At 52.7% G+C, this 13,776-nt stretch overlaps 1 protein-coding gene across 1 annotated transcript in view; it reads left to right on the top strand.

Moving 5' to 3' along the window:
- The first annotated feature begins 326 nt into the window (after positions 1-326).
- OPRD1 (opioid receptor delta 1) overlaps positions 327-13,776 on the top strand; it is a 39,469-nt gene continuing 26,019 nt past the window's right edge. Inside the window, exon 1 of the mRNA XM_047728104.1 lies at positions 327-752. Coding sequence (XP_047584060.1) covers positions 532-752 — 221 coding nt within the window. The 5' untranslated portion in view covers positions 327-531. The remainder of the gene's footprint in view (positions 753-13,776) is intronic.

Genomic DNA, 13,776 nt, shown 5'->3' with positions numbered 1-13,776 from the left:
TTTTACAGTGGAGGAAAATGAGCTTGAGAGAGATTAATTGACTTGCTCAAGGTCACTCTCCGTTCGTTAGAGTAGGAGCGAGACCTGGGATTCATATCCAGGTCCTTAAGACTCCAAAGCGGCAAGGGGTGAGGAGGTGACCCCCAGCGGGGGTCGGGGTGCACCCGAGCCCGCGGAGCATACCTAGGGAGGAGTGGGAAGCTTCTCCGGCCCAGCTCCAAGCCGGTGGTGCAGCGTCCGCCCCCGGTCGCGGGCGCAGACTGGCGGCCGCCTCCGGGCCACGTGGTGCGCGCGGCGGGCGCGTCCAAGGATCCCGCAGCGGCTCGGGCTCAGAGCGCTCGGGGCGAGGAGAGCAGCCGGGTGCCGGGGGGGCCGGCGGCCAGGCGCGCAGAGGGGACTCGGGGCCGACCGGGGCACTGCAGTCCGTGGCGTCGGGGCCGCGCGGCCCTAGTCCTCGCGCGTTGCTCGCACCGGTTCTCTGCGCCCAGGGCGCACGGCGGGGAGGGACGCAGCACCCGCTGCCGGGCAGCCATGGAGCCGGCCCCCTCCGCCGACGCCGTGCTGCAGCCCCTGCTCCTCGCCAACGCTTCGGACGCCTTCCCCAGCGCCTTCCCCAGCGCCAATGCGTCGGGGCCGCCGGCCACCCGGAGCGCCTCGTCCCTCGCTCTGGCCATCGCCATCACCGCGCTCTACTCGGCCGTGTGCGCTGTGGGGCTGCTGGGCAACGTGCTGGTCATGTTCGGTATCGTACGGTGAGTCTGCTGCGGCCTGCTAACCCCCAGACTCCCCACCCCTGGTGAGAGTGGGGACCGCGTACCGGGGCTCCTGACCTCGGACCCGGGGCTCCCCGCCCCTCCACACTTCCTGCAGGGGGAGCCCGGGGCCCAGCGAGGAGACCACTTCCATTGAGAGAAGGACGCTGGAGAAATAGAGAGAGAGAGAGAGAGAGACTGAGTGTGTGTGTGTGTGTGTGTGTGTGTGTGTGTGTGTGTGTGACTAAATAACATTTGATCGTTCGTTCACATTCCCTTGCTTTTGCGGGAGGCTATGTGGGATAGTTTGGTGACAGTTTCTCACAGTGGGTGATTCTGTGTTGGGGACAGTACACAGGAATTGAGGGTTTGGACCTCTACAAGCCTCCTGGGAGGGGGTCTCAGGGGAGCCAGCTGTCTGTGCAGGTGTGGGGATGGGAGAAGGCTGGCGCATCCGTGCGCCTCTGTGGACACATTGACCAAGTCCCATTTGGATTCTTATGGCTCTTAGGGTTCCTATGTTGGTGTGTGCTTATCCCACGCCGTCAGTTGGGGATTCTCTCTGTATGAGACTGTGACTATGTGACCGTGTTGTTTTTTGTCAAGTCCCTGAAACCCGTGGGGGAGGAGAGCACCGGAGTGGCTTTGGAACCTTCTGTTTGTGCACCTGTGTGCGCATTCGCCCAGGAGGAGCCCGTCGCTCCTGCATACGGTGGGCAAGGGCTATGGGCCAGCCAGTCCCTCCCCTGCTTCTGTCCTCAGTGGCCATCTGGCCTGGAGCCCTGGGTATGATTCAGCCAAGTCTTACCCACTCACAGATGCCCCATCTCACTCTCTCCTCTTCCCTGACAGGTTTTTCTTTCTGCTGGAGGCAGCACTGGTTTGTCTGGACGGGAGTGGGGTTTGTGCTTTTCACCTCAGGAAGCGAAATTCTCTTCTCCGATATCGAAGTAGAGTGCCGGGACTTTCTCAGACAATCTAAAACATCATCGGCTTGCCCGGAAGCAGCCTCCTGACCCAGTTCTGCCAGCTCAGACATGGGCAAAAAAGATCAAAAGGAAACTCCTAGCCTTATAACAACAAAGATGCCCTTGTGTTTACTGACACTTGGAAATGGGTCATCCTTGCAGGTTGACTGAGGGCAGAGCCCTAAACCCCTCTCTGGGCTGTGGTGCCACCCAGCAGGGTGGAGGGCAGACGGTGGACTCCAAGGTTGGACTTAGATATGAAACTGTGGTCTCAGCTCAGTCACTGATGCCCATCACAGTGGGCACCCCAGGCCCCTGTCCCACCATCTGCCTCATCTGTCTGTTTCCCTGTCTGAAGAATAGAGACCCAGTCTCCTCAGGTGGGAGTCTGAACTCCAGAGTCTGGGGTCTCTGCAGGAGAGAGTGTTGTGCCCTGAAGCCCTGGGTGAGTGTGTGGGTATTGAGGGAGCATTGGCACCGTTGCCCCTTTAGGATGAGTGGAGGACATAGGATTTCCTGTGCTTTCAGTGGCTCATTACCAGCTATGGTGGGAAGATTCCCCTAAGCACAGGCAGGATGAATCTTTGCAGTGTGTTTTGTCACTGATTCTCCCTACTTTGTCTTTGGAGGTAGTACAGGCTTTAGAGTGGGGCCAACCTGAGTATGAATTCCAGTGACTTGGGTGCATAACTTACTCTTTTGAGACTCAGTTTGTTCATCTATAGAATGGGGTAACAATCGAACCTTCTTCAACAGGGTTTTTGTGAAGTGTCAGGGAATAAACATATAAAATGCAGCTGGCCTGGTGCCTGGACCCAGTAAATGGAAGGTGTCTGTGTTATGACGAGAAGGAATTTTCCAGATCCCTTAGAATCTAGTGCCTTTTAAAGAAGGGAGGGTGAAAGAGGCACTTGTCCTAAGGTGGGCCTGAGGATAGCTAAGAGTCCGAGTTCCAGGTTTTGCGCATGTACCCTCTCTGGGGAGCTCTAGGTGCTGAAGAATGGGGAGAGCTGTGTCAGTGTGTTCTGTCCCGTTCCCAGCTCTTCTCCTGGGACTCTGGCTTTTGGGCTGATGAGCACAGCTCCCCCACTCCCAGTGAGCCAGGGAAAGGCCCCTCACTTCTGACAGTCCACTTGGGGAATGCTCTGGGCTCAGTTTGCTAGGGCTGCTTCCAGCCAACCTTCCCCAAATTCCATTGTTAAATGCATCTTGCAAGCAGCAGAGCTAGCCCCCATAGGTCCCCATGTTGCTAAGACGTTTCCCGAGCCAATCATGTACGTGATAACTGTCTCTCTGGGTCTGAATGATTTAATCCTCACCTATAAACCGGTGGGATAAGCATTAGCATCCTCAATATGATCACCTCCATTTTGCAGCTATGGAATCTGTGGTTCAGAGAGAGGCAGGATGACTTGTTTTCCAGAGGTCCCACAGCTAGCTCCAAACCTGGAGCTAAAACCCTGTTTTTAGGACTTCAAGTCTAGAACTTTTTCAAGAGCTGCCTGGGGTAGGGGAGAGTCAAAGAATTGCATGGAAGGAGGGAGCAGAATTCTGTGCTTCCTTGTGTCTCAGGTCATCTGAGAACAATGGAGACAAAAGGATTGTGAAGCTACACATTATTTGGCCTAAGTATTTTAGGCTGCTGTCCTGGGGGGAGGACTAATGATGGGGCTGGCACTTAACTCTTGTCCCCTGACAGTGAGGCTAAGGGTAGGGCTGCTGCCTGGTGCTCTGTTTTTGCTGGCAAAGTCCCAAGAGCAGTGGAAGGAGGGCAGCCCAGGATGGAGGGAAGCCCCTGATCTGTCTGGTTTCCTGGCACCCCATGCAGGGCTTGGCACAGCCCCATGCCAAGCTTGGTAAGTGAGTCACTTGACTGGTTGAACGAATGTATGGTTGAAAGAATGAATTCTGCTTGTCAGTCCTGAGCTTGGGCAGTTGGGGGGCAGGGGCAGGATTCCAAGGGAAGATCCAGAGAAACCCTTGGGGTGGGAAAGCAGGGTAGTGTGTGGTGGCAGAGGTCAGGCTCTGGAGCCAGACTTATCTAGGTTCCGATCCTGAATTCAAAGCCACTTACTTGCTGTGTGTTTGGGTTAGTGACTTCACCTCTATGAAACTCATTTCTTCCCTTGTAAAGTGGGAAGAGCAACAACGTGTCCCAGGCTGCGGTGAGGATCGGAAGGGTTGCAGCTGAGCCATTTACCTCCTCTGAGAAAAGGGATTGGCACTCTGTGAAGGAATGAAAAGCATGAACTCATTCAAGAAAATTCTATGGATACACTGGGCTAGATGCTGAGGTGCAGTGATGAGGAAAAAAATACACTGTCTCCGCCCTCATGGTGGGAGAAATGACAATCATCAGCTAGTCATCCAACAAACTTGTATTTGTGCTGAGGGAAATGGAAGAGTAGGTGGATACTTGGGGAGCCCACAGTGTGTGTGTGTGGGGGTCTCACTTGGTCAGGGAGCTCCGAGAAGACCTCTGAGGAGCTGCAGGATGAGGAGTGGGTAGCTCAGTAAGAAGCTGAGGGAAGAGCCTCTGACGAGAAGCCTAACACAGATGAGGGGCTGAGAAAAAAGAACCTCAGAATCCCCCATTGTGAGGCACCCTTCATTCCTGCCTCCCCCATACTCCAGCCCTCTACCTACTTCGTGGACCCACTTGAGAAGCCCGCTCATCCTTCTGGATGCATGAGAGGGGCCTCTGGGAATTGTGCTTTTAGCGAACAGCCTCTGGTCCCCAAGGCTTCTGTGAAGTATGAGCAGGATTTGGGGGACATCTGGTCCCCAGGCAGAGCGTCACCACTTAGTCCCACAGTGTGAGTTCAGCCAGCGGTGCGTTCACCACAGTGGTGACCCTGTGGGTCCTCAGAGCAGATGCCTAACAAGCCCTCCTTCTGGGTGTCAGTGCCCTGAGCAGGGCTGGCATCTCAGAGTTCTCATTGGTGTTCTACTGGGTAGGGCAGAGTGTGGAGGGCTTAGCAGACCTCCATCTCTGACAGGTGATCCCGTATGTCTTCCCTCTGCACGGCCCAGGACTTCCTGGTTTGCCTGCCCCAGAATCCAGGCAGGAGAACAGAGTCGATGCTTTTCTGTATGGCCTCCTGTCTGTTCCGTAGCCTGCCCTGTCTCCCTGCCCACACCTCTCCCTTTCCTGGTTTCAGCAGGCTCATACCCTGCTGTGTCTCCGACCCTCCTTCCCTCCCCCACCTGCTCCCTGCGTGTAACCGGCCTCAGCCTGCCTCTTCTGACAGTTTCAGGCCCTGTGCTTCTCTGCCCCTCAGGCTCTCCCTTGGCCCCTCTCTCTTCTGACTTCTCCTCAGATTAGGTGTGGGCTCTGCTACCTCCCAAGGTCTTTAGTGAGCTGGACTGCCACCCTGCACCTCGGTTTCTTCATTTATAAAGTGTGGATCAGAGTACCTGCCTCAGACACGTGTGACAGGACGACATTGGTCAAACAGCACGTTTTCCCTCTCATCGCAAGCGCCTCCCTCACAGGCGGGGAGGGGAGGCTGGGCCGGGCAGCCTGGTCTGGGCTGGGGTCATGGCAGATGAATGAGGAGCTCTGGCTGTCCTCTCCCTCTACTACTGGGGTGCCAGGGGTTGCTGGGACAGGTGCTCAGGGGTTAACTTTGCAGGATTGGGAGCTCCGGGTCCCCACCATTTTTCTTTGGAGGCCCAGACTGAGCCCCTTGGCTTCTTGTCTTCCTCCCCTCTCTTACCTGGGTTGGAATCCATGGACCCCAGGGTCCCCAGGCCTGGGGAGATAGAGAGATGCCAGGTCTTAACCTCAGCTCGACCACATCCCAGCGGCGGGCACTGGGGCGAATAGCTTGCCCTCCCTGAGCCTCATGTCTGCCTCTGTCACATCGGGGTGATCAGGGTAGATTTGGGGGAGGGTTAGAGGAACTCATGTGTGTAAAGTCTGCACCGCAGCACCCAGCACCTAGTAGGCCCTCAGGTGTGCCAGGTGCCATGATGAATCAGCACCCTGCTTCTGTGCCGGGAGGCAGTGCGGCGCTCCTGGGCCTCCTTGTTTACATTTTCTGTCTTTGGCCCTTGCCTGCTTCCCGAATTGTCTGCATATCTGCTTATCCAACATGCATTTGCTGATGCTGAGCCCTGCCAGGCCTGTCCGGCCTCAGCTCCCAGGGCCCAGACCTGCAGCTGGAGCTTAGGCACGGCCTCTGGCTTCTCACACCACCGGGTATCTGGCGTCCTGGAGCTGCAGGGGTTCAGGGCAGGCCCCCTGGCCCAGCCAGAGGAGGTGTTGCCTGTGCTGCGTTGTGAAGGGGCAGGAGCAGTTGACTGCTTGGAGAGGGGTGGAACATTCCTGGCAAAGGGAACAGCATGAGCAAAGAGAGGTTCCCAGGATCTCCCAGCGTGGCAGAGGGCAGGGAATTTCACCCTGGGGCGGAGCTGAGTGAATGCCAGCGGCCAGGGTGGCTCTCAAGTGGGAAGACTGCAGGGACAAAAACCTGACACCAAGCAGGTACCCCTTCAGCATGGTGTGGTTGTCAGGTGCACCAGCCGAGCGCTGAGCTTTGGTGTGCCCATTCTGGTGGCGAGGGGGCCGGGGGCAGAGGAGCGGCCAAGAGTCAGGCCAGCATGGTCATGTTCGTGTCAGGGGCCTGCGGCTGTACTGAGGCAGGAGTTGCTGGTCCAGACCGTGGGAGCTGAGGCCGGATGGGCTCTTGGGTCCCATGGTAAGGTGACCGTTCTGGGAAATGAGGGAGCTTTGAGCCACAGACCGTGGGGAAGAGGACTTTGGAGAGATCTGTGTGGAATGGTGTTCAAAAGGATGAATGGGGTGTGGGTGGGCCTGGGGTGGGACAGAAGGGGAGGACCTCAATGAGGGGAAATCCGAGGCCTGGCTTAGGGTGATGGAAGAGAGCTGTGCCACCTTGTCGGGGTCACTGAAACCCTGGCCTCAGTTTCCCCTTTCTAAAATGGAGTGCTGGGGCACCTGGGGGCTCAGTCAGTTAAGTGTCCGACTCTTGATTTTGGCTCAGGTCACGATCTCAGGGTTGGGAGATGGAGCCCCGCATTGGGCTCCTTGCTGGATGTGGAGACTGAATAGGATTCTCTCTCTCTCCCGCTCCCTCTGCCGCTCTTCCCCTCCCTCTCTAAAAACAAATAACGAACAAAAAACCAATGTCCTTTTTAAAAATAAATAAATACATACAATGGACTGCTGTTAGACCTTCCAGAAGGCAGGAGGCTGGGCCAGATGACCCCCCCCCCCCGCCCCTGCCTGAGCAGGGAGAGCAAGCAGTAGCCCCCAGCTGGCATCCCCCAGTACTTCCTGGCCTTGCCACCCTCCCGCGCTTCCCAGTTCTCAGGTTCATTTCCTGGGGAGTGTGTGTGACTCACAGAGACACTGGAGGACGCCCAGAGTCCCCAGGGGCACCAAAAAGCCTCTCCTGAGCCACCACCGTGGGCCAGAGGCTTCTCCATACCCATGATGGCCCTGCAGTGGGGGCTGTGGGCTCTCATGGATAGATGAGGATGGGAAGGCTCAGAGGGAGCAGCTGCCTGTCACGGTCCAAAAGGTGCCAACTCAGGTCTTTCCGACTCCAAACCCACTCCATGTCCCCTCCGCCACTTGTCCACAAGGCTCATGGAGCAAGGGCTAGTGATGTCCAGTTAGAGGAAGGGAAGAGCGGGCAGACTGCGGCCCGCAAATCTCTGAGGTCTCTGCGTGGCTGACGGTGGGTGACAGCCTGGACCTCGGAGCCAGACTGACCTGGGATCCGGGCCCATCTGTGCTGTTTCCTGGCAGAGCAAGCCTTAGCCACAGACAACCTCTCTGAGCCTCAGTCTTCTCATCTGTGAAATGGGAGTAGCATTAGAACTTCACAGGGTGGTTTTGAGAAATTTATGAGGCATGATGTGAATGAAGGACTTCAGCACAGAAGCAGGCATTTGGCAAGTTTTCAGTAAACATTTTCTTTCTTTCTTTTTTTCCCCTAAAGATTTTATTTATCTATTTGACAGAGAGAGTGAGCACAAGCAGGGGGTAGGGATAGCAGGAGAAGGAGACTCCTTACCGAGCAGGGAGCCCAATGTGAGACTTGATCCTAGGACCCCAGGATCATGACCTGAGCTGAAGGCAGAGCTACCTAGGTGTCCCTCAGTAAACATTTTCCATCATCCCCTCCCTCCCTTCCTCCCTCCCTCCCCCTTCCTCCTTCCTTCCTTCCTCTGTCTCTTTCTTTCTTTCTTTCTTTCTTTCTTTCTTTCTTTCTTTCTTTCTTTCTTTCTTTCTTCTTTCCAGATTTTATTTATTTGTTTGACAGAGTGAGAGTACAAGCAGGGGGAGTGGCAGGCAGAGGGAAAAAGCAGGCTCCCCACTGAGCAAGGAGCCTGATGTGGAGCTCAGTTCCAGGGTCCTGGGATCATGACATGAGCTAAAGGCAGATACTTAGCTACTGAGCCACCCAGGCATCCCCATCATGTCTGTTTCAAGGGCTTGCTTCTCATTCTTTTGATTAGCATTTATTTTTATTTTTTTATTTTTAATTTTAAAAAAGATTTTATTTACTGATTTGAGAGAACATGAGTTAGGGGCTAGGGGAGGGGTGGGAGGAGCAGAGGAAGAGGGACAAGCAGACTCCCTGCTGAGCAGGGAGCCTGACACCACATGGGGCTCAATTTCAGGGCACTGAGATCATGACCTGAGCTGAAGGCAGATGCTTAACTGACTGAGCCACCCAGGCGCCCCATCAATCAGTATTTATTGAGCCCCAGAGGAACTGGAATTATTGGGTAGATTGTATAGGGAAGTTTTATTAGCTCAATATTAGAAATTTTCTTTTGCTGTAAAGGTAACACAGTTATTTCAGAAAATATGGAGAAGTTTAACTAGAGACATACATTACCCATAATCTCACTACAAAGAGAAAAGCGTTGTCATTTGGGTGTATTTCCTTCCCATCTCCCTCTATCTCTTTTTGCCCGTGTGTGTGTGTGTGTGTGTGTGTGTGTGTGTGTGTGTGTGTGTGTGTCTTAATGATAACAGGATCACAGTATTGGAATAGTGATCATGTTATATATTATACTTTGTAAGCTGCTTTTCACTTGACATTATATCATGAGTGTGTTGTCATGTTCTCAAAAATCCTTTGAAAACATGATTTTTTGATGGCTGCATTGTATGAATGTGTTCTATTGGGGGGGACTTATGTTATTTCCGGTATTATGCTGATCTAAACATGGCATCTTGAACATTCTCAAACACTTAGATTTGTGTATGCCTCTTATTATTTATACAAAGAAATTTCTAACAGTCAGAGCTCTCCAGGTGCTCCTAGGTGGTGCAGTTTGTTGGGCATCTGACTCTTGGTTTCAGTTCAGATCATGATCTCAGGGTTGTGAGATCAAGCCCCTGCATCAGGCTCTGTGCTCAGCAGGGAGTCTGCTTAAATTTCTCTCTTCCTCTCTCTGCCCCCACCCCGACCTGTGTTCTCACATGTACTCTGTCTCTCTCTCTCTCTCTCACTCAAATAAATAAATAAATATTTCTTTATTTATCTATTTATAATATTTATTTATTTAAGATTTTATTTATCTGTCAGAGAGAGAGAGAGAGAGTGTGCATACCCATAAGCAGAGGGAGAAGCAGGCTTCCCGCCAACCAGGGAGCTCGATGAGGGGGTCGATCCCAGGACCCTGGGATCATGATCCAAGTGGAAGGCAGACGCTTAACCGACTGAGCCACCCAGGCACCCCTAAAATAAATAAATAAATCTTTAAAAGCTGTCCAAATGGGTGTGGGCTGCTGTGTAATGTAGGGAGCTTCCCATCTCTGAAGGTATGCAAGAGGACCCTGGTAAACCACTGGGTGGAGGCAGGGCACTGGAGATTTGGGTGGAGAAAAGATAAACGTAATTGTAGGCTCCCTTCCCCAGCACTGAGATTCAGAGATGCTGTCATCTCAGATTCCCCTTTTCCCCTTCCTGGCAGATGATGCCTGTCTGGAGGCTATGCAAAGGGCAAAGCATGATTTCATTAACCTCAGAGTCCTGGGACCTCTAAATCCAATTGGCTACCCAGAACATCATAACATGCACAGGAAGAGGGATAATCGTGGGCATGAGCAGAAAGCCTGGCTTAAATTAGCAATTTACCGTCATGCAGGCTGCAGCGGCCCTATTACCAGCTGGGGGATATGGGGTGGGATGGGGTGTCTGGGTTGGGTTCTATTGATTTATAGCTCTCAGTGCAGCTGCAGAAATCAACAGCTTTGTCTCTGGCCAGGGTGGGTGTATACGGGAAGAATCTTGTCTTCTGGAGCTTTCTCAGTCTTGATACATTGAAAGAACTCAAACTTCAAAGTCCTGTGAGGTCAAAAAGCCCCATCCAATGAATACAACACAGGGAGAGGCAGAAATGACCTCATTCTTCTCCCCTGCCAAGGTGACCTTTTCACCAAGGTGTAGAGCTTTGAATCATGAATGATGAGTCTCTTGACTAAACGCTTATTTTGTGCCAGGCAGTGTGCTTAGAGAGATAGAAGTATTACCCCATTTCATCCTCACAGACCCATATGCGGTGCCCCCATTTATAGGTGAGGACACTTGAGGCACAGAGAAGTTCTGTTACATGCTCCAAGTACCGTCCGATCTCAGAGCCCACACTCTTAGCCATTGCCCTGTCTTTTGCCACCTGTATGTCAAATTCAGCCCCTGTGATTGAAAAGTGAGGGAACTGAGGCTTGGAGAGGTTCATTGTCTCTTGAGTTAGTGGATAAGGCAGGACTGGAACTTGCCTTTCCTACCCCTTGTCCCTTCTTTGCATCTCTTTCCACGCTTGGGATTACCTGGGCTAAGGGAGAGCCAAAGAGTAGCTAGAAATAGTTGTACCCAGGAGCATGGGGAGTGGGTTCCTGTACAGGGCAGCCCAGTGCTGGTGGGGGCGGCACTGACGTCTCACAGGCCCAGAGAAGTCCCAGATTCCTGGGGCAGAGCCAGTATCTGGCGAGGCAGCCTCATCCTTCAGATGCAAAGAGGTCAGGGTTCGAACCCAGTTCTGCTTCTTGTTGGCCTCCACTCTTGGGCTCACCTTGCCGAGCCTGTTTTTCTCATCTGTACGATGGGGATGATAGAAAACAACCTACGTCGCAGGGTTGTGGCAAACATACATTCAGCAGCTCCTTCTAATATCGGGCGTCGTTCTGGGGGCTGGGCGTGTAACAGTGATCAAGATACCGTGCCTGCCCTTGTGAAGCCGGCATTCTAGCGGGGGAAAGATAGACAGTAAATGAGTAGATGTTAGGCCAAGGCCATAGGAGACCATGAGAGAGAGTGGTTGGGCTGCGGTTGTATGTGGTGAGGTCGGGGAGGAGGAGACGACCAAGAAGAGGCCTGCCACTGAGAGGAAGTGTTTTAGGCAGAGGGAACGGTGAAGGTGAAGGCAAAGGGAGAGGATGTATGGCCCTAGCTCAGGGCCTGGCCCGGAACAGGAAGTTGTTGATGATAATGGCGCCTTCTGGCTGGTTTCCTAGCACTCTGGAACTTGGGACAGGATGAAGCCAAGGGAGAGAAACGGCTTCTTCAGCCAGCCCAGATGCCCCTGCAGGACAGATGGAGATAATCTGTTTCCTTTGGTAACAAAAACTCATGTTCCTGAAGTGCTAGGAAGTGCCCCCCATCTGGTGATTTTCCATTCCTCCCTGGGAGAGGTGGGGCAGGGACACCAAGCCCAGCCTGTGACCAGAGAGGGCTGTCCTGCTGGAGGGGCTGGTAGCTCTGAGACACTCCTGTCACCTATGTAGGCACTGTCATTCCAGCAAAATGTGGCATATTGACTCCCCAAGACTTTACATCAAAAATAGCCCTGCCAACCTTTCTCGAGAGCTGACAGGGTGGCCAGCTCTGTGCCGAGAGATTCTCTCCTTTAATTCTCCCGATGCTCTGAAGCTGGTAGCATGTTTCTCTCCATTTGACAGAAGAGGACACTGAGGCTCAGAGAAGTGAATTCACTTGCCCAGGGCCACAGTTGGTAAATGGCAGTCAGCCCGTGAACCGAGCCTCCCCTGACTCCCAGAGCCTGTGTGTGCAAGGAGATTGTGAAGCAATGGTCAAGAGGGTGGGATTCGTGACACCCTCTGATTCCAACTGTGAAAAATGACTTTTTTAGAGCACCCGGGATGAGGAGAGGCCGTGGAGCAGGATAGACCAAGTTGTAACGTTATTAAAATAATAAATTGTTAATAAATAAAGGTGAAACTTTTGTGTGTCAGGCAGAGGGATATGTGATAAGTAAGGCCCAGCATGGCCAAAGGCCCAGAGGGGAGATACCTGGGTGTTTTGGCACACCTGACTTTGGATCCTGGTTCTGTCCACTCTGTATTCCTAGATAAGCTCGTCTGCCCTGTGGGTCAGTTTCCTTCTGTGAACAAAATGAGAGTATATAGGTATCCACTTCCCACAGTGGGTGTGAGTCGGAGGAGAGAATAAACATGATGTGCTCTGCACAGGGCTGGCTTTGTCTGTTGTCCTCAAGGAGTGTCCCTTGGGGCCTGGGGACAGTGAGGCAAACTATATCATCCCCGTATTCCTCATACTGTGGTCACTAAGAATGACAAACTTATGTGTGGTATTTTTACATGGAATTGTGGGATTTTCACTTGACGATGGTAAGGACTCAAATGATCAAGAATCCATCAAATCCGACAAGGGCAAAAATGAGCGTGTGCTTTGGTAATATCACAAGGCTGATATTAGGACACAGAGGACCTTGCTTGGAAACTCTCAATCTCTACAACACTTTCCTAGGGGCTGGTGTCTTCGCCCCTTCTCTGGTGAGGACAGTGTGTGGCTCCCTGGCATCCATGTTAGCCTAGATCATGGCCTTCCAGGTCTGTATCAGACACCGTCTTACCAGAAAAAAAGAACCATGAGGATATATTTCAGGGAACTGACTTATGCAGTTGTGGGGGCTGGCAAGGCTGGCCAGCTGGAAACTCTCGGGCAACAGCGGATTCTGTAGTCAACAGTCAGAATTTCTTCTCCCCCGGGAAGCTTCAGTTTTGCCTTTTAAGGTTGAGCTTCATTACCAAGGATAACTTCCTTAAAGCCAACTGATGGCAGATATTAACCACATCCACAAAATACCTTCACAGCAACACTGAGATTGCTGTTTGAGTAAATAACTGGGTACTGGAGCCCAGCCAGCTTGACACATAAAATTAATCATCACAGAATCAGACAGACTTGGGCATGAGTCCTGGTACTAGAGCCTACAGGCTGTGTGACCTTGGGCAAGTTTCTCTGCCTCCCTGAGCCTCAGGTGCCAAACACAGTGATAGCACTTACCACAGTCATTTGTTGTGAGGAGGAAATGCAACAATGTAAATCAGGTGCCTTTGCCTGTGCCTCGCATAGAACAAGGGGAGCCACACACAAGTACACGGTCATGTTCCTGAATCAGTGTTTTCTAGTTGTAATGTAATTGCTCATTCCAGTGTTTGATTTCCCTTTTCCACTGGTTGTTCCTGGAGAGTGGGATCTGTGTCCTGTTCATCTTCTATCCTATTTCTTAGCTCCATGCCTGACCCAAAGGAGACGTCACTATTTCATAAGTATCTAGTTGACACTTTGTTAATGAGGTTCTCTCTATGGAGTACTTGGGCTCTATAATAAAAATCCCTCAACTACAAGACAAGAGGGAAGATGTGCGGGAACCTCCGGCCTCTCTTCTTTCTAGAGTAACCCTTTGCTTCTCAGCTTTGCAACCCCTCCTCCGGGAAGCCTTCTCTGATGCCCTCAGGCCCCCGCCGTGTTGCCACAGTGGCCAATGTGTCCCCGATGCACACATACTTTTTCAAGCACACGATTGCTCATCTCTCCCTCTCTCTTCCGAGGAGCAGGTGTGTGTGTATGTGTGTGTGGGCGGGCGGGGAATAGACTTTGCTCACAGCTGGAACCCCAGCCTAGGGTCTGACTGGCAGAAGGTCAGTAGGTGTTAGTAGGAGGGACATGTCCTATTTCCGGAGACCCGTGGGCTGACATGCTACACTTGAGGAACTCTGCTTTCTTGGGGCCCCATTCCCTGGC

This window comes from Lutra lutra, chromosome 4 (assembly GCF_902655055.1).
Source record: "Lutra lutra chromosome 4, mLutLut1.2, whole genome shotgun sequence".
NCBI classification, from domain to species: Eukaryota; Metazoa; Chordata; class Mammalia; order Carnivora; family Mustelidae; genus Lutra; species Lutra lutra.
Note: the sequence above shows the minus strand (reverse complement) of the source record. Positions and strands in the feature narration are given on the sequence as shown.